The 21,290-nt window shown below is 41.0% G+C and overlaps 1 protein-coding gene across 1 annotated transcript; it reads left to right on the top strand.

Annotated features, from left to right (window-relative positions):
• Positions 1-10,595: 10,595 nt before the first annotated feature.
• Positions 10,596-20,180, top strand: smyd1a (SET and MYND domain containing 1a). The gene is made up of 10 exons (XM_080046173.1): positions 10,596-10,835; positions 12,922-13,098; positions 15,751-15,964; positions 16,623-16,753; positions 17,168-17,206; positions 17,907-18,093; positions 18,244-18,336; positions 18,504-18,667; positions 18,950-19,118; positions 19,933-20,180. Exons 1-10 carry the CDS (start codon positions 10,699-10,701, stop codon positions 20,023-20,025), a joined length of 1,404 nt encoding a protein of 467 aa, XP_079902299.1. The 5' UTR covers positions 10,596-10,698; the 3' UTR covers positions 20,026-20,180.
• Positions 20,181-21,290: the final 1,110 nt, after the last annotated feature.

Below are 21,290 nucleotides of genomic sequence, written 5' to 3'. Positions count from 1 at the left end.
GATGCATCTTACCGTCCTGCTCTGATCGCTGTGAGAGAATTGCCCCGACCCCTTCGTTGGAGGCGTCCGCCTCGACCACGAACTGCCGTTGAGGATCTGGCATGGTGAGAATGGGAGCCGAGGTAAAGCGTTGCTTGAGGGTCCGGAACGCCGCATCCGCGTCTGGAGACCAGTGGAACTGCACCTGCGTGGAGGTAAGAGCATGGAGAGGAGCAGCTACTGCGCTGAAGCCTCTGATAAACCGCCTGTAAAAGTTAGCAAAACCCAGAAATTGCTGAACCTTTTTGCGGCTATCAGGTGTGGGCCAATCGAGCACAGCGCTAATTTTAGCCGGGTCCATCTGTACTCTTCCAGGGGCTACAATGAAGCCCAGGAAGGAGACAGTTTCGGCATGGAATTCACTCTTTTCAGCCTTGACATAGAGTTGATTGTCTAATAGTCTCTTTAACACCTGGGTTACGTGGTCTTGGTGTTTGGTCAGGTTCGGGGAGTAGATAAGTATGTCGTCTAAGTAAACATACACGAAGTGGTCAAGAAAGTCTCTCAATACGTCATTTATCATGGCCTGGAATACTGCAGGAGCGTTTGTGAGACCAAATGGCATGACTCGGTACTCATAGTGGCCACTGGGGGTGTTGAAACCGGTCTTCCACTCATCTCCTTCTCTGATCCGCACCAAGTGATAGGCGTTGCGAAGGTCCAACTTGGTGAATACTTTGGCCTGTTGAAGCTGGTCAAAGACAGATGACATGAGAGGAAGCGGGTAACGGTTCTTAATTGTTATGTCGTTGAGTGGGCTGTAGTCAATGCAGGGTCGTAGTGAACCATCTTTTTTCCCGACAAAGAAAAACCCGGCTCCGGCTGGGGATGATGAGTGGCGGATTAGCCCGGCTTTCAGGGAGGTCTCGATGTACTCCCGCATAGCTTCCCTCTCGGGTCCTGAGACCGCGTACAAGCGCCCTTTGGGGATGGTGGAGCCCGGAATTAACTCTATGGCACAATCATAGGAACGGTGAGGAGGAAGTGATAGCGCTTTGGCTTTGTTAAAAACCTCTTTGAGGTGGTGGTAGCAGGACGGCACAGAGCTCAGGTCCGGGTAGTTGGGATCTGTGGTGGGGTTAACAGAGACCATATTAATGTCTGCGATTCCCCCTCCCCGAACTGAAATGTTCATACAGTCACGCGCACAGTTCCCCCCCCATCCCACAATCTTACCCGTTCTCCAATCTATGTGGGGATTGTGACGTGAGAGCCATGGCTGTCCCAATATGAGGGTCTGAGATGGGGAAGTGAATACATAAAAACGAATGTTCTCTTGGTGATCGTTAATGCGCATTTTGAGGGGGGTTGTGATGTGGGTGATAGTAAACAACTCATGTCCATTAAGAGCTTTAGCTCTGATGGGTCTAGCTAAAAGTTCTATGTTAAGATCCAGTCTTTTAGCTAATTCCCAGTCCATCAAGCTTTCATCAGCCCCTGAGTCTATAAGTGCCTTGAGTTCAGTGGTGGCGTGGTGTGTTACCTGCACTGTGGTGAGAATACGTGAAGGGGTGTCTGTAGTCTTGAATTCACTCACCATCGTGGTCCTTTTAGCCGGGCAGGTGGAGACGAGATGCCCGGGTTCACCGCAGTAAAAACAGCGACCCTCCTGTAGTCGCCTCTGTCTTTCCTCCGGTGATAGCCTGGCTCTCCCCAGCTGCATAGGCTCTTCCTCTCCTTCCTCTCCTTCTAGGCGAGGATAAGGAGGCTGTTCTGGTGGAGGTCGCCGGGTGGTCGACCAACCAGGTGTCTGCATGCGTGATGGTCTCAAGGTGCGCTGCTGTCTGAGTTGACGAGCTCGGTTATCCGTCCGGATCGCGAGGGCGATGAGCGAGTCAAGGTCCGGGGGAAGATCCAGAGGAACCAGAAGATCCTGAATGGGAGCCGCCAATCCCTTTAAGAACACGTCGTATAGAGCCGTAGTATTCCAGCCAATCTCGGCTGACAATGTGCGAAATTGGATGGCATAGTCACACACAGAGTTGTTACCCTGTTTCAGTCCGCTCAGCTCCCGAGCCTTTTCCCGGTTGGTAGTTACTGGGTCGAAGATCTTTCGCAGCGCCGTCTCAAATCCGGTGAGTGATCTGCAAACAGGAGAATCTTGGGCCCACTCTGCTGAGGCCCAGGCTTTGGCTCTGCCGGCAAGGTGGGAAATCATGAAGGCAATCTTTGATCGGTCAGTGGAAAAAGCGTGGGGATTTAGCTCATAGTGTATGGAGCAGTCTATGAGGAAAGCTTTACATAAGCCCAGTTCACCAGAGAATCGTGTAGGTGAAGCCAACTTACATGTAGCTCCCATGATGGTCATAGTAGTAACGGGATTTACTGGTAGAGTGGCGGCCACTGCCGGAAGCGCGGGTGCTGTATCCGTCTGCACTAGATGATCGTGCAGGCCCTGGAGTTGAGAGGAAAGAAGCCCCATCTGGGAGGCCATGGCGGTCTGGAACTCCTCCTGACGAGAGAGTCGGGCTTCTTGGGTTCGCAGGGCATCAGTGAGTTGATCTATCCCTGCTGAGTCCATACTGGCTGAAGTGTAATGTCAGGCCAGGACCAAAAGAGGACTCAGATGCAAGGAAAAATGATATCAAACTCACTTTATTGAGTTCTAAATCTCTTCTTACAAGAAGTGTTTAAATAGACAGGCTAAAAAGTACTGTCTCTCTGAAAATCTGACTAAGAACAGAATTCAAGAATATCACAACAGGGGCTTAGGAGAATGAACAAACGAAACACTTCAGCACAGGACAAAGGGAAGACGCCGACTAAATACACATGAGGATAATGGGGAACAGGTGGAAACGATTAGGGATCAGGTGAGACAATCAGACCGGTGACACATGAGGAAGGGCAAGTGACCTGAAACGAGAGGAGAGTTAGATCTTCAAAATAAAACAGGAAGTAACGAGACCAAGAACCCAAGACGAGACAACCTCACCGCGGTGTGACACAATAGGCAATTTCACATCCGAGTGAACAAATATTGAATGTGGGGTTCCCCAAGGTTCCATTCTTGGGCCTCTTCTGTTTAACATCTACATGCTCCCACTAGCTCAGATTATGAATAAGAACAAATTATGCAACCACAATTATGCAGACGACACACAAATTTACATAACCATATCACCAGGTGACTATAGTCCAATTCAAATACTAAGTAAGTGCATTGAACAAATCAATGATTGGATGTTCCAAAATGTTCTTCAATTAAACAACGACAAAACTGAAGTAATTTCTTTGGTGCCAAAGATGAACAATTACAAGTCAGTGCAGAGCTTAAATCTGTAATGCTAGAAACCACACACCAAGCCAGAAATCTTGGTGTTGTCATAGACTCAGGCTTGAATTTCAAAAAACACATTAAATCAATTAATAAATCAGCCTATTACCACCTTAAAAACATATCAAGAATTAAAGGGCTTATGTCTCAGCAAGATTTAGAAAAACTTGTCCTGGCATTTATCTTTAGTAGACTTGAGTACTGTAACAGTGTCCTTGCTGGCCTTCCAAAAAAATCTATCAGACAGCTTCAGCTAATTCAGAACGCTGCTGCTCGAGTCCTCACTAGGACCAAAAAAGTGGATCTCATTACCCCAGTTCTGAGGTCCTTACACTGGCTTCCTGTCACTCAAAGAATTGATTTCAAAATACTGATGTTGTGTTTATAAAGCCCTAAGTGGTCTAGGACCAAAATATATTACCGGTCTGCTGATACGTTATGAGCCGTCCAGAGCCCTTAGGTCGTCTGGGACAGGTCTACTTACAGTCCCCAGAGTTAGGACTAAACAAGGAGAAGCAACTTTTAGTTTTTATGCACCAAATCTCTGGAACAAACTCCCAGAGAACTTGAGGTCTGCTGCAACTCTCAGCTCTTTTAAATCAAGTCTGAAGACTTTTCTGTTTCCATTTTAACCTGTAATTTTTAAATGTTATTAAGTCGATTTTAAGTGTTTTATTCATTCGCTTTTCTAATGTGTATTATGTATTTTAATCTTGCCCCTGTAAAGCACTTTGAATGGCCTTGTGTCTGAATTGTGCTGTATAAATAAACGGTCTGGGTACTATCGTATAATTACATTTTTTCATACATATCAAAATTTAAAAAACTGAAAACTTCTGTTGGTTTCAAACCAATAACGGACGGAATAGTTTTTTTTGTCTGAATCGAAAAACGAACAGAACTGCCCAATGTGCTCCGTTTTTCGTTTTCGCCGATACCTTTGATCCATTTTGGATTTGACTTGAAGAAGGAAATGACTACCAGCTGATTCCTTTTTTGATTTTGTGCTCAAAACGAAAAACAAAGTCACATGGTGTCAAACAGGAAGGAGGTCCTGTGTCGATACCGTGGTCAAATTGTGTCCTTCAAAATAAGAGTGCATTTGTAACGCATCGCTATCTGATGTGTGGAAAACGATTTTTTAATTTTTTAATAATGAAGAATACAGAGCTTTATTTACAAACAGTTTAATATATAGATAGGCTATTGTCAAATAGTTATTCATTGTTGGCTATATGATGCAGTATAACCAATTGCTAACCCATTGTGTAATTTAAAAGAAAAAAATACTTCAAACAGATAAACAGCAGTCATGAGAGGATTTTTTTTTATTGATGCTGCTCACCTCTCTTCAACTATATTTGTTGACCCAAACAGACTGAAAATTATTTCATTGAACACACACACAAATAGGCCTAATAACTTTATTTGTGTTAACATTTCAACAATACAATTCTTGAACACATACAGGCCTACTGGTAGAAGCCAGGCCCGCCCACACAAATGGCTGGGCCCCTGAAAAAGGACTGTTTTGTGATTATTATACTGTATATATTTTCAAAAATAGTAGCACATTTCTGACTTACTTACACATTTATTGTTTTACCCTAAAACTCAAGCAATTGCTTAATATTCAACAGATTTTTACAAAATAACATTGGTTTTCTTGAGTATTCACTAGGTTTATCACAGGAGTAGGCAACAACAAAGGACACTGTCACAGATATCGCCTATGCCCTGAGGTGCAGTAAAGAACTGGTCAGACAGCCTTATGGTGTGACACCTGGGTCTGGTCTATGCAGTATGTTCAGTATGTGACATGAAACTCATGGAACATTTTTCAAATTGTACCTGGCTGCTCGTGTCAACCTGAAGACATAGGTCAAAGACGTTGGACGTTATTGTCCCCAAAGGGAAATTATTATTTTTTTTTTTAACCTTTATTTATACAGGTAAATCCCATTGAGTCCGAAGACTCTTTTGCAAGGGAGACCTGTTCCCATTTATACGTTACCATTCACACACACATTCATACACCGATAGCAGGCTAACTATCGACATTCACACGAGGCAGGGTGGGTGAAGTGTCTTGCCCAAGGACACAACAACTATGACACAGGTGGCAGGGCGGGGATCGAACTTCCAACCCTTTGATCATCGGCCGACCCGCTCAACCAACTGAGCCACAGTCGTCTTTAACACAAAAATGTAAGTTACGAATTTAAACCTCTTTGTAGACTCAGGAAAATAACAGAGTAATAACCCTGTCCACTGTATAAGAATGAAGAATAACAAAGGTACACCTGTTTTCTGTTTTACCTGAAGGGTCAAAATACTTTTCACAATTCATTGAATAACACCCAGACACAAGTAGCAGAATGACTCAGGTAAAATAATCCATATGCCAAAACTGTACAACAAAAACAATATATAAAAAACAAATTTTGTAACCATATGGCACACAAAAAAGTAAAGGGAAAGTAAAGGAAATGAATGCATAATTGTATTGAAGAATTACATTTATCTGATGTGGAGACACCTGAATTCATCAAGGAAATAATTTTACTGTAACTCAAATTTAAAAAAGCTCTTCGAGACTAGATTATTTTTAGAGAGTAATCTCCAGCGAACACTTGGCGAATGTTTGTTTATGTTTATACTAACCACGTTAATATTTGTCTCTCAGAGCCAGTGCCCCGCCTAGCCCATTCCCGAAACGTCAAAATCGTAAATACAAACAGCTATTGGCTCTGAGCCAGGCTTTTTAAAATTGGTTAGCGACTTTTTTTCAGCGTGCCGTGCACACAGGACGGACATAAAGCGGAGGGTAGCGGAGGAGTAGATATTGGCAAGTTTTAAATGGTTATAGTGAATATTTCTGTTAAAAATAATGTTAAGCTTAGTTAGGTTCTTGGCCTCTGAAGACCATGGGCCCCCCAAGGGCTGGGCCCTAGAAAGCTTTCCCACTTTCTACCCCTTATGGGTGGCCCTGGTAGAAGCAAAGCTCTGGTAACAAGAATGAGCAGAAAGAGCAGTGGGTTGTGAATTGTCCTTTACTATTAAGTCCACAACTCTGTCCTGCTTTGCAATCTAGCTTACATTCCCTTAAACACATCGCAGCCACTCAGAATGTTTGTCAGACTCAGTGACAGTGTGGTATTGATGGTACAGAATATGATGGTGTGTAGTCCTACGGGACAGCTTGAGTCTGGTTGGTAGGATTGTTATTTTTTTAAGGTGAATAATCAACCCAGTCTAACAGTGAAATGTGTTCTAACTACGTTGGCCCACAGCACATTCAGGCTATAGGCTATCTGAATTGAGCTTTTTGTAAAATAAGGCTCTTGATGGTAGCCTATGACAGACAATGATATAGCAGCCTTTGGCAGCCAGCCAAAATATGTTTCCCCTCTCAATAAAGATTAAACATTTGGTGGTTTGTCCCGTTTTGATCTGGATCAACAGCTGTATGTCTGTCACTGTTTAGATCATGCCTTGTTTCCTCTGAGCAGCACATTTCGGTTCGGCACGGTTCGGCAGGGTTAACCTACTAGATCTGCCATGCGTTTCCACTACCGACAAGAGGCTTTAGTCTACTTAAAAGACGGAGATAGCCACGGTCAGAAAACAGTCTATGGGTCAGAGCCATCACGGCGCTGGCCTCTATAGCTCGGGACACAGTTTAACCCGCTGATTAATATAAATTATTATTTGGAACTTCAAAAATGAAAATGCACATTTTTTACATTTTCTGTTTGTCTCCTTTCCCACTTTCGTATGTAAAGGGCGACATGGAAAATAAAAAATAAGAAATGGAAATCAATTCATGTTTTACAGGCATATTTTGAATAAAACAGTCCGTTTTTTATTTTTTTTAAATGAAACAAATAATTAAAAAATTAAATCAAACAGTTTTTTTCGTTTTTCGTCTTTTGATTTCCAAACGGATATGAATTGAACGGAAGGTACACAGATTTATTGTGAGTGCATTCTAGTTTTGAATTTGTTAATTAGTATTTTCCATTTTGACCATAGATACAGTAAATTATAGCCTAATCCAAAAAAAATATTTTAAAAAGACCCAAATTTCTGATTTCTTGGTGGGGTAAGCTCTTACTTTGCATTTCAACTGATCGTGTATTGATGTGATAATTGTCATTCATAAATATAAGAATACATTAAATGTTTGTATTGAAATGACATGTATTAGTCTTGCTTTTGAAGCACAAAGACCTAATTATTTTTGCAATATGTGTTCAAAATATGGACATTCCAAACTGCATAAAATGTTATATGGTGTGACACTTTGCTTGATATTAACTTATCATTGAAATGATGAATATGAAGCTTTGTAAATACCTGGTTACTCTGGACACATCACATAAGGTAAGATCTATAGCAGAACTGCCTGGGAATAGGCACACAATATCCACAGATTTTTCAATTTAAACTGTTAAGTACTTTACTAGACCAACAAGTGTATGATTTAAAAGCAATAGCCTATTTGTGGATACATGCTGAATACTCAGAAACGAGATGAACTTAATATACTTTGTACCTCAAGGCTTGTATTCTAATTGTGGAAAAAAAGATCTACAAGCCAACATTGCTTGTTGCACAGCTCTATGTTGATTTTGGCTGCTGAGCTGTTAGCTCATTTTATTGTTGTCCTTTGACATGGGATTCTTTACAAATATTAGATGAAATGTTTATGTTTTTGGAGCCATCAACCTCGTGTCCCGTTCATTCTTGACTTTACCTGTTTAAGTGGTGAACTAGAAGGGGAATTAATAACTGAATAGCCTTTTGAACTCTTACCATCACTATACTATACACAAAGCACTTATAACTGCATGAAAAATGACTATACAAATACAGTGGGCTATTTTAATTCTCGTTATATAAGCATAGGTTTGTCAGACTAATAACATATAGGCACAGCGACGTGTGTGTGGTTAGATGTTCAAATTGGGCTCAGATGACATAAAAAATAATAGTAGGCTAATATGACTATCGCGGACCTGGCTAGATCTTATATGAACTATGAAACGGCATGAAGTTTGTCTGACCAGAGATGGTGAGACAATTTCCCTGTGCTTCAGGCTGAAAGCCACACCTCAGGATGGACACACAGTGCTGGGTTTGGTCTATTATTTACTATCTATGGTTTGGTCGGACTTGGCTGTCCTAAGTGACCTCATATGCAGTGACCTAATAATTGCTTATTACCAGAGCTTTGCGTTACCAGTTTGTTCAAGTCAGGGGTTGACACTAAGGTTTCAAATGATTTATTTATTTCTTGTTCTGCAAGGTTTAAAATGAGTTGTTACGTTAGGCTTATAGTAGTCATCTCTCATTATAGGTTAAATTACATTTTATTTTATACAACTGTATAGTTTAGCAAGGTTTAACCCCCGGTTTTAACCCTGTTTGAGTGCTAAATTAAATATTTATTTAATAATACTTTAAACATTAAATGAGTATTTTAGTTTAATGTACTCTAGCATGTAAAACCAGACAATAACTTCTTGTTGCACCGATTGGCTCTTTGATTTGACACGTCATACAGCGCCATCTAGTGGCTGTCAAAGCAGTTTCATTAGTAATGTATTAACTGTGAGATAGTTACTGAGGGACTGTGGTAGAGTACAGTGACCAACTCTGGATGTCTTTCCAAAATGTCGCCTTAAAATAGGCAGCATCATGATGACATCCACACTAGAGACGACTATGTCAATGACACAGTTGTAATAGCAGTCTTCTGTAGGGGATTACTAAAGGAAGTATTTGATTATTCCTGCAGGTTATTGTAAATCATACTAAACAACAGAGCCCCTACAGTAAGAACAAACCAAGCCCTGTCAAGCTTTGTCCCGGCATCCATTAGACTTTTGAATGGTCAACACCCTTTTTTGAACTGTCTCCTCTCTCTCTCTATTTTTTTTTTTACTTCTTTATTACTCCTCCTCTATGGAGGTACTATGTATTCACTAGGCTAAGCAGAGATTGTTTTTATCTGCCATATGTCGAGTACGGGCTGATGCTGTGTGTGTGTGTGTGTGTGTGTGTGTGTGTGTGTGTGTGTGTGTGTGTGTGTGTGTGTGTGTGTGTGTGTGTGTGTGTGTGTGTGTGTGTGTGTGTGTGTGTGTGTGTGTGTGTGTGTGTGTGCGCGAGTGTGTTTGTATATTGTATGTACTGTTGTACCCTGATGCTCCTCCACATATGAAGTTCCTAACGGAAGAATAAAGTTCTTTGAATTGAATAACAACAAATTGTTTTGATTTTAGCATTACTCAATTGCCTTGGCAATGTTAGCGCTTGTTTTCCATGCTAGTCCAGCCCCATTTGACTATTGGGTTATTGCATTAAATGCATCAACTGGACATAAACACAACTCAGTGTCCGCTGTCATATATATGCTGTGTCCATATGTTGTTTGCTTACAATTCTGCCCTATCAACATTATATGTTAATGCTGTGTCAATGCTGTGTTTACAGCTTGTTCTGCTGCCCCCCAGTGAGCAAACACCAACAAATCAGTTAAAGGCTCAGAGGTTTGATCAAAGTGACTTTCCCTGTACAGTGAGATACTGCAGAGGCTGCCACTGAATGTGAGCGGCTCCATTGCCTGTCAGGTGCCTGTGACAGACGGACACAGCTGCCCCAGACCAAAATACCACTGGGAGGGAACCAACCCCGACAAGGGGACGACACCCACCAGCCAGCACCCAGAGACTATCTACCTCTATGACCTCCCTACTCCGACATAGCCCCTGTCAATAGATTCAAGATTCAACTCATTTACACTTGCACTGTCCAAGTCCAGGTATTTTAGAAATATTGGGCGGTTCCCTGGAGATAAAAATAAAAATAAAATAAAATATTAATTTATCCTGCACACACATATCCATACATACATACACCTACACACAATAATTCACATCCAGATATATGCACACACACACACACACACACACACACACACACACACACACACACACACACACACACCTACATGTCTACACAGGTATTTATCAAATGTAATACAGCTCAGGTGAATTATTCTATTTCTTATGTCATCAATATTATTGCTGATAACTCTTTTGCAAGTACACTGTCCTTTGCTAACCATTCCAACAGTGTTCTGAAATGAAAACTTTCCCTCATCCCCCTGCTCACCCCCGGAGAGGTGGTACAACCCCCCTGGAGGACACAAATGTATTTTGGGCTTGTAAGGAGAGGAGTGGAGAGGAGGCAAGTGTCTCTGAAAAGTTTGTGAGGATTTGTTGAGTCCCCTCAGCCTGTCCCTCCCTTTTAGCTGTCTCTCTCTCTCCCTCTGTCTCTGTCTCTCTCTGTGTTTTTGTGTTTTGGGGCTTTTTACAATGACTGTGGGGAACATGGAGAACGCTGAGCTGTTTGACGCGGGGCAGAAGGGTCGAGGCTTGAGGGCCACCAGGGAGATCAACACGGGGGACGTGGTGTTCTCAGAACCCAGTTTCGCCGCCGTGGTCTTCGACAGGTAAGAAGAGGCGAAAGAGGTTGTTGGAGAGTATAGTTGTGTAGGACTGTTCTTTTTCCTCACAGAACACGTATCTGACACACACACACACACACACACACACACACACACACACACACACACACACACACATGCTGCAGGTGTGTTGAGGACAGTTATAGATCATAAACCTCATCTGGCCGGTGTGACCTCATTTCTTAGATGCCCACATTCTCATGACATCATCAACGAGAAATGTGCTCAGGTGTCATCTGAACTGTCTACTGGTGGACCCAGTTTTTTTTTGAAGAGCAAGGAAGTTCTACCATAAATGATCACGGCGCCTTGATAGGCTTTCAAATGATTTTCTTAAATGACAAAAGATTGTTTGAGGTTCCACATTGGAATATTTGTTCTATATGCTAACAAAGGGTTATCTTAATCTAATTTCAACAAAATAGTATTTTAAATATGAAATTGTGTGTCAAAGCTTGCATATAAAGGAATTCTATTCTATTCTAAAACGCTAAGTTTTGTGGCAGTTTATAAGAAATGTGTGGTGCATAGAAACTGAATGCCCATGGTCCATTTTGAGTTATGAATCTGGGAATGCAAAGCAGATCTGAGGGTCTGGAAAAGGGTGATAATATATAACAGCATAAACAGAAATATACTTTGACCCTTACACCTTTCAGTTCTTTCAATATCTAAGAAATGTGGTCAGCGCTGAGTTTGAATCATTCTTATTTGTTTGTCTGACTCTGATGCTCATTATGTGGTTTTAATGTGCCTCGTTTAGACTTATGTACTATGGGCGTGATGTCTTCAGCAAGCCTGCATTTATTTTTCAAAGCTGGAGCTAGTCATCAAGTGGTTTAATGCATGTGCAATGTCTTTTGATTCTCTGCAACATGTTCTGGCCTTTTCTCTAAATAATTGCTTGGTATTCAAACTGAGTGAAACCTAGCTTGTGTATGTACTGGAATGCTAGACACAGATATGGTAGCATGGTGTTTGAGCCATGTGAGAGCTTGTAGCTGCAGGACTCGCTGAGTGGGTCCAACACAGCAGGCATCTGCCTTATGTAAGACAGGAGCTGTAAGAAAATAGTGAGCCAGTGAGTGTGTGTGTGTTTGGCTTTATGTACTTGTGTGGACCTTGGCGGATGACCAACAATGTGAGGACCATTACCTTTGCGAGGACATTTTTTTCGTGCTTGTGTGTGTGTGTGTGTGTGTGTGTGTGTGTATGCCTGTGTGTGTGTGAAAGGGAGAAAGATTGCCGTTGAGTGCTTTGCAATGTTACAGCTATCCTCAACTAGCACCAAGTCTGTTCACTGTCCCTTTGGCCTTTGCAGAATACAACGTTTCCATCCCCAGACACTGAGAAGAGTGTGTACGCTCACACAGGTTGTTGTTATCTAGTCAGCTGAAAAACGCTGATTGAAAGGTTCTGTGTGATGGTGTTTGCAGATGAACCTTTCTGACTTGAAAACATAGTGATAGAGCTGTGATAATATGTTGTTTATTAGATTTATCTGTAACACTTTACAATAAGGGTACAGTACTTTACTGCAAGTTAATGTTAGGTTAGTTAAAGCATAGTTAATGCTTATAAATAATGAACAAACTGTTAATGCTTAGTTAATGCTTATTAAGCATGAACTATGCTGAAGTTAACTCGTGCTTTGTTAAGCATAACTAAGCATAATGCTTAGTGAATGCTTAGTTAATGCTTAATTAGTATCAACTATGCAGTTATAAATGGTTGGTTTGTGCTCAGTAAATGCAATTAATGTACCCTTATTGTAAAGTGTTGCCAATTTATGTACAAACTTTGGGCATATGCATATGGTTTTTCTTCATGCATACTGTTTATTTAACAATATAACATTGTTGTATAGAACTGTATGTACTATGTATCTCAATGAATGAGTGAGTACAGATTGTATTATTGGGTGACGATGCCCAGGACAGCGCCAATTCATAGAGGCCAGATGCAGTGTTGTGTTTAGAGTATGAGCTGTACTGACTAACCTCAGGTTCTGACAGTGAAATATGCTTTTAGTGCAGCTGGCTGTAATGTCTCTGTTTTGTCTCCCTCTCAGTTTGGTCACTCAGGTGTGCCACAGCTGTTTCCGGGGCAAGGCTGACCTGCACCGCTGTGCCCAGTGTAAGTTTGCCCACTACTGCGACCGCACCTGCCAGACTGCATGCTGGGACGAACACAAGCGGGAGTGTGGAGCCATCAGGAAGACAGGCAAGGCGCCCAGCGAGCACGTGCGGTAAGGAGAAGCTGCAGCAGACAGATAAAATGGAAAGTTTTATAAACTGACTTACAGCCCAAACAACCCCTGGGCTAAACAATGACTTACTCTCTGCTCAATCTCTTACTACAAGGGAAAACATGTGAAGGAGGGGTTCTCCTCATCTCAACTCTGATACTGTGAGGCTTTGTCTATGCCTGCTCTGCATAGTAGTTTACATTGATGTTAGGACTAGTGTTATTTTTGTCAACGAAATGTAAGACAACATATCGTCGTCAACGAACATGTATCACGTGACAGAAACGAGACGAGACTCAACGTAAATGGTGGTCATGTGACGGAAGACTATAATCAAATATATAATGCTTTATTGTTGACGAATAAAAACGGGACTAAATGTGGTTTACAAAAACGAAAACTCTGCTAAAATATCTCTTCATGTTTCTTGACAAAAACGAGAGGACACGAAATGTTATAAGGCTATTTTGTCTCGCCATTATAATTATTTTGGAATATTTCTGTTTCCTGAGTCTCGGGGCTACAGGCTACGGCTTCAGATTCAAAGCATTTCACTGGCTTAACATGAGCATTTAACTAGACAAACGTGAGTTGGCTTTTATTTTGAGATAGCAGGAAGTTAGCAGGTGACGTTGCTTCCTCAATCCCCACTCGCGGCAATATGGAAGCTAACAAAGCATTATCCCCAAAATCAATAACACAATTCACGGAGAAAATGACTGCTGAACATTTACATTGCGGACTGCAGCCTGAAGTTAGGCTAACTGTCAATATGCGGCCAAACGTACTCATGTCATCTTGACTGGATTCCTGTCGGACATTAACCATGACTCCTGTGTTCCCTGCTCTCCTGATACATGCAAAGTCATGTTGAAAAAGTATTCCATTGTTTTCTGAAGGATTTGTAGCCCTGTTTGTGGACGTCTATCCATTAAAACTATGACGTAGCTCCTTAGCAACGGTCATTATACCCTTGACAGCGGTCTGTCTTGCTGGAAATAACAGACCTGTAGAATGCTGTGATTTACATAGGATTCTCAAAGTGCCATGTAATAAGTTCTGTCAACAAATTCCACTGTATGCAGTCTGTGCTTCCAATCTCATGGTTCAAACCATTTGTGTTATATCTTGTAATACAAAATCTGACTTCAGTTTACAAGCAATACAAGTCATACACAAACGTTTTATTTGCACTTTGTTATTATGTTATTGTAGCTCTAGCATTCAAGAACCTTTTTTCTCTTAATTAAACTTGAATGTAATGTCAATTTTTTCTGGCATTGTCATTTGAAGCTATTTTATTTAGGCCTATTTATTTTATATAAACGTAGCCTGTCATTAGACAGGAGATTTTGAAACACAAAGAGAAGCTGTCTGAGTTCCACCAGACTGCTGTTCAGGTTGAGGAATCCGGCATTCTTACATGTTTGGTAGCTCAAATAAATATGATGTAAATTAAATCAGAGCGGCTTCCGTGTCTGGAATTGCATGTATTCTTGAGTCTATAAGGTAAAAATAGTATAATAAGCTAAGATAACCTTGTTTGACTTGTGAAATGGGGGACTTGAAGAACATTTAGATTTTGTCTGTACTATACTAGGTAATTGTACTATATTAACTAGGTATAATTGCATTACTAAAAAGACTAAAATACAAATGTCATTGACTAAGACTAGACTTAAATGTCATCAGCTTTTGTTGACTAAGACTAGACTAAAATAGTCCCAGATAATTCTGACTAAGAGAAGACTAAAATGCTCAAGACTTTTAGTCAACTGAAACTCGACTAGACTAAAAAGAGTTTAAACGTGACTAAGACTAATAAAAACTAAAATTACAATTTGACACAAAGACTGGACTAAAATTAAACTTAAAACAGGCCGCCAAAAACAACACTGTAGCCGCCAATAATGTAAAATAGCCAATAACTTAATAACTGCCAATATTGAAATGATCTTTTAGTTTTGAAAGGTTTCAAATCCAATAATATAGTAGCTGATAACATAATACCATTTCTGAATCATTTTTGCCCATAATGTAGAGTAGGGTTGTTAGTGTGGTCAGGTCTTTAAAGCAGGTATTTCAAAGAGGCAATAGTAAGGAGATGTGATACTTTATACATCAAACTTTAGAAAAAAAAAATGTCATATAAGCCAATAATGCAACAATTTATTACATTATTCACAAATTCTATTAAATGATTGGCAAGTTATTATTAGTATAGTTATCATAAATCATATGTTACTTTCCAACGAGCTCAATACGTTTTTTTTTTTGCAAGATTTTAATTTCAAGATAATCCTGATAAGTGCACAGGACATTCTTAAAACTGTCATCAGTGTGTCAGGAAAATATGTCAGTGTGCAAACACAAAGAAAGCTGTTGGGCAGCATGATGCAGCACTTTCCTCCTAAATATCTGCTACACTTAATCTGTTATCGCTTGGAGTCTTTGATTGTCTTGCACATGGAATGAAGGAATGAATCAATGGTATTCATCAGTAGAGGATGTACACAGATGTTTATTGACTACACTTCATTGAGCTGGAAGTATAGGATTCAGTGTCGGACTCACTTAAGTGACTATATTGTGATTTTGAATTTGCCATTGACTTCTCTCTCTACCCTATACACATATGTCCCCTCTGCCCAGACTGGCTGCTCGTGTGCTGTGGCGCATACACAAGAACACGGGCATTGGCTCAGACAGCCAGCTGATCTCGGTGGACCAGCTACAGGAACATGTGGCCGACCTGTCTGAAGAAGGCCTCCAGACGCTCAAGGCTGATGTGCAAACCTTCTCCGAATACTGGTCCTATGGAAGGAAGCAGAACTCCTTTGAAGAAATCTCACACATCTTTGGCATTGTAAGAATGACTGTGATTGTTCGCCAGTGCTTCATGAGTAATATTAGTAAATATATATACTGTATATGAACCTTTAAATGATCACCTATTATGCAAAATGCACTTTTTCCAACATTATTACAGGCCCCCTGTTTGTCTAAAGACTTGCTAAGTATGAGAAGAAACTACCCTCTCTCTTCTTCTCCACCTCCACCTTTCTAAAACCTGTGTTCAAAAACCCCAGTCAGGTTTCTCTCCTTTTATGATGTCATAAGGGGAGAATCCATGCCCCCTCATTACCAACCTAATTTAGCACTACCTTTACCTGTTATAAGCCACACCCTCAGATACCCCTGAGTCTAACTGGCAGTTAGACTCATCTAGCTGTCAGGGCCAATCAGAGCAGACTGGGCTTTTCTGAAGGCGGGACTAAATGAGACCGGCTCTAAAACAGAACGTTTCAGACAGAGGAGATTTAGCAAAGGCACTTTGAGAAATGTAAATTTGTTTTAATACTAAAAACTTTCTAGTAGAAACCAAAATTACAATTTTGAACATGAAAAGGAGCAGAATATGTGACCTTTAAACTGCACCAGGTAAGACATCCCTAGGAACAACCCCTTCAGAATGATCCCCACTTTACACACATGTTCATCCGCCACTCTGTCTATCTCTGCAGATCAAGTGCAACGGATTCACACTGAGTGACCACAGAGGCATGCAAGCAGTTGGTGTGGGTCTATTCCCCAACCTGTGTCTGGTCAACCATGACTGTTGGCCCAACTGCACTGTCATCCTCAACCATGGCAAGTAGGTATCCATGCTACCATGCCTTGCTAGATATAAGAGAGTGATACCCAGAGCTCCCCTATTTTACAGGAGAGGTACTCTTTTGCAATAATGTATTTCATTCTTAACCTGAAAGAAAAGACTGTGAAACTAAATTGAGAAAACAGAGTACAACCACAACTGCATAGGCAGTTTCATTATGAGCCAAGAGACCCAGAAGCCAGCAGTGCTCCTGTGCTGGTATGGTAATGCTATCTGGCCCCAGGTTTTCTGTGTCCATTAGTTTGTGGTGTTGTTATTAAAAAGGATCTCTATTTGGGAAAGCATGTTATGGAAAGTAAAATCATAAAACCAGAGTTTGACTGATTCTGTGGACCATGCTGTCTTGTTGATGCGTTAACACATGTATGGATTGACTGTCACTTTGCTTTGCAGCCAGTCAGCTGTGAGTAGTGCTCTCCACTCTCAGAGGAGGTACGTATTGCAACTGTAGTGTCTTGATAACTACCTGACACATCAACACTGTCCAGGCTAACAATGTGTGTACTAATACCATTTTGCCCATTGATAACTAAACATATTACCTGTACTGTAGTAAAAAAAAAACACTTTACAATAAGGGTACATTAATTAACAGTTAGTTAATGCTTCGTTAATGGTTAATTATATTTAACGAAGCATTAACTAACTGTGATTAACTGCTTAATTAATGCTTAATTAGAATTAACTAAGCATTAAATAACATTAATCCTTAGTTAATGCTTAACGAAGCATTAGTTAACTAATTATAGTTCATGCTTAACCAACCATTAACTAACCATTATAACTAAATATGAACAGTTAGTTGATGCTTAATAAGCAATAACTAACCATTAAAAGCTGTCTAATCTAACGGAGGGAGCGTTTTTTCACTGTACATTTCCTATAGTAGTCAGCTTGGCGACAAGGCTCTGTGTATTCAGACATAAGACATACAGCAACTGCAGCGTGGTTAATATGACATAGCCCCTCTGATAGTACAACAGGGCAAAGCAGCAAATAAAGGCGCTCTGTGGGTCATATGCTAAATCACCATTGTTTTAACTCACTATTTGATGGATAGGATCTTAAATTCCTATCTAACCCCCCATGGTGTCCTCCTCTGTCCCCCCATGGTGTCCTCCTCTGTCCCCAGGATCGAGCTGCGAGCTGTGGGTAAGATCCCCGAGGGCCAGGAGCTGACCGTCAGCTACGTGGACTTCCTCAACGTGTCGGCCGACCGCCAGAAGAAGCTGAAGGAGCACTTCCACTTTGACTGCACCTGTGAACACTGCAGCCAGCACATCAAGGACGACCTGATGATGGCCCCCGCAGACAGCAACGTGAGTGAGGGGGGGGGGAGAGACACAGGGCAGGGTTTACACATGATAACAGCCAGAATCTTTTACATTTTCTTCCTCATTTTATTTTTATGATTAAGCTAATACTGTTTAATCCTACAAGCCATTTGTTTGTGTGTCGCTCCCCCTCAGCCCTCTGCGGATAAGGTCAAAGAAGTGACCGACTTCAGTAAAGAGTGTCTGGAGAACATCGACAACGCCCGGCTGGAGAAGGATTACCACCAGGTACACACACACACACACACACACACACACACACACACACACACACACACACACACACACAATTATTCAGCTTTTCTTAGTTTCCATCTCTTTGACTGTATACACTGAATACATCTTGTCGTGTGCACTGAGCCTCTCCCTCTGTGTTTTGGCCTGTCCTCTCCCAGGTGGAGAAGTTGTGTCGTGAGTGCCTGGAGCAGCAGGAGAACGTGCTGGCAGACACCCACCTGTACAGGCTGCGTGTGCTGAGTGTGGCCAGTGAGGTGCTGTCTTTCCTGCAGTGCTTCTCTCAGGCTGCAGAGTATGCCCACAAAATGGTGCATGGATACAGGTGAGTGCTTTTACAGAGCAGTTCACAGAGCCTAGGCTGAGTAGTAACACTGGATTTTTTTTGTTCACTGGACACACAGTTAGGAGAGGTAGCAGATCCTGAGGAGATATTGACTGATTTCGACAGAAAGGGATTTTGACAACAAGTGTTCTACAGAATTGCTCCTTTAATTGATCCTTTTTTGGTTGTACGTCCTCAGTTCATAAAAAAAAGAATGACTACAGCTTCTTAGGTGAACTGATCCACTGCACTCTTTAACTGTTTGCCCTGTTTATTTAACAGGAAGTTGTACCACCCCTCTAATGCCCAGCTGGGTATGGCTACTATGCGGGCTGGCGTCACCCACTGGCACGCGGGACAGATAGAGAAGGGTCACGGCCTGATCTGTAAGGCCTACGCCATCCTGCTGGTTACCCATGGACCCAACCACTCCATCACCAAAGACCTGGAGGTAGTATCCTTTACACTCCTTTTTTAACTTTTACGTTTGGCAAAGGTAACCTGAATATTTAAGTATAATTTAAGGTGAGAAACACAAGGGGAATTAGGTCACATTTTTTAACCTTTAGATTATTATCATGAAACACGTTGCCAGTTGATTACCTATATCCAAATATTTATTTTTTCTGTATTTCAATCTTTTTTAAGAATTTTTTGAATAAATATGCAAATGTGTCAATATCTAACTCATTATGCGTACATTTGCATCTCTCTAAAAACCAAAAGTCTATATGTCAGCCAGGGTTAACATTTTTCTTTCACTTACAACATATTAATATCAAATGTCTTTACAGGACAGATTTTGGATAAAGCCTTTTTTCATTTTATTAATCGAAAAAAAATAATACTATGCACACAGGTCTTAAAAATGCATTTTCATAAATCAGACAATTAACAACATAGGAACATATCATTCTGTTATAACCTTCAGATATAGCGCTAAGAATGTTCATGGAAGTTAAGTTGATGTAAGTGCTTTAGAAGATGACATCTTTGGTTCAGAGTTTTGAGAGAAAAAAAACAACATTATGAGATAATGGCCGTTAAAGATGGTTGTATAGAAGAAATATACAGTCGCAAACAGACAAGGTTTAGTCAATGAAACACCTAAATGTACATTTTGGACCTTTTGATTTGTACTAGTATGAAGGAAGAAACGTTATGGAAGCAAAATAGATGGCCATTACTGCCTGAAGTGGCTCACCTTAATATTGTGTGTGCAAAAAACTCCCAGTAATGTTTCTTTGTGTTTTTCATGCCTTCAGTCCATCCGCATGCAGACTGAGAAGGAGCTGAAGATGTTCAAGCAGGATGAGAAGGTCTACAACACCATGAGGGACGCTGCTCTCACGAGCTGAGAAGATCCACGAAACATCACCTCTAATGATACTCCAAGGGCTGTTCTGATGCCTGTCTAACTGTGCACTTACATGTACATATACTGTATACTGTATGTCCTATGGAGCTATATGCACCCAGTGCTGTAATCAACATTTGCAGATGAAACACAACATGTTGCATGGACAATGTCTAAAATAAAAGTAAAGAGATACAACCTGTCATGTATGCCGATCACTTCCACACACACACAATAGACACTCCTCCTGACAAGCCAGGAGATTAGAGATACTAAGATTAACTACATTATTTAAATATTGTCTGTACTGTATTTAATCTCCCAACATAAAACTGCATGATAACTTGTTAACGGCTTTCTCCACACGGTCAAGATTATAATTCATATTTAATAATATACCTGATTTGAATATGCAGAAGTCAAATATGAGATCAAGCAAAATGCTGATCACAGAAACATACTGTACACACAGAGAATCATCACCCAGTAGCGTAGTTCCCTCAGCTCTGGTGAGTGTATTTAAGCACATTGTTTTGATTGTCTAGCCCAATGACTTTGCTCTTATCAGCCTTTTCTTCAAGCAGACAGACAGTGTTAAATAATAGTAGCTGGTTAACATAGTGGAACATTTAACTGTGAAATACTCTGATATTTTGGAGTCTCCAGAGACCAACCCCCGTCAATATGTGTTAAAGCTGGGGTATTTGATTTGGGAGAAAATAGCAGTTAGGATAGAGATTCGAATCCAAATACCTCAACCGCTCCACTTGTGTTCTCTCTGGTCCCTCCCTGACACGCTCTACACCGACAACGTCGGTGCCAAAGTGAATGGACAGTCCCAACAGCCAATAAGAACGGAGAATCGGCGCCTCGCTCTGATTGGTCAAAGTGTACATGAGCAGTGGCAATTTTTGGGGCCGGCACACAGAGGCAGGAGAGAGCAAAGTGATGAGTAGATATTCACAGACCACTTCACCTACATATAGCTGAATGGTTAATATGACATTTTTGCCAAATGTTACAGTGAAAAAGTTACTCACCCTAGCTTTAATATGCAACTGTTAATAACTGTATGAAATGATGTGTCAGTGTTGCATTGACAGCTTGTTCTGCTACAATGAATAATGAATGATGATGTTTATTTTCGTGACATGCCACACAAGTGGCCCATCCCACACAGGATTCCAAGACACCCATATAATACTACACAAAGAGTGTAGAACATACACATAGGTCACATAGTTCCCTTGTTAATTCACTTTGTTT

The sequence above is a fragment of the Ammodytes marinus genome (genome assembly GCF_949987685.1).
Source record: "Ammodytes marinus genome assembly, chromosome: 18".
NCBI classification, from domain to species: Eukaryota; Metazoa; Chordata; class Actinopteri; order Uranoscopiformes; family Ammodytidae; genus Ammodytes; species Ammodytes marinus.
This window is presented reverse-complemented; position numbering and strand designations above follow the sequence as displayed.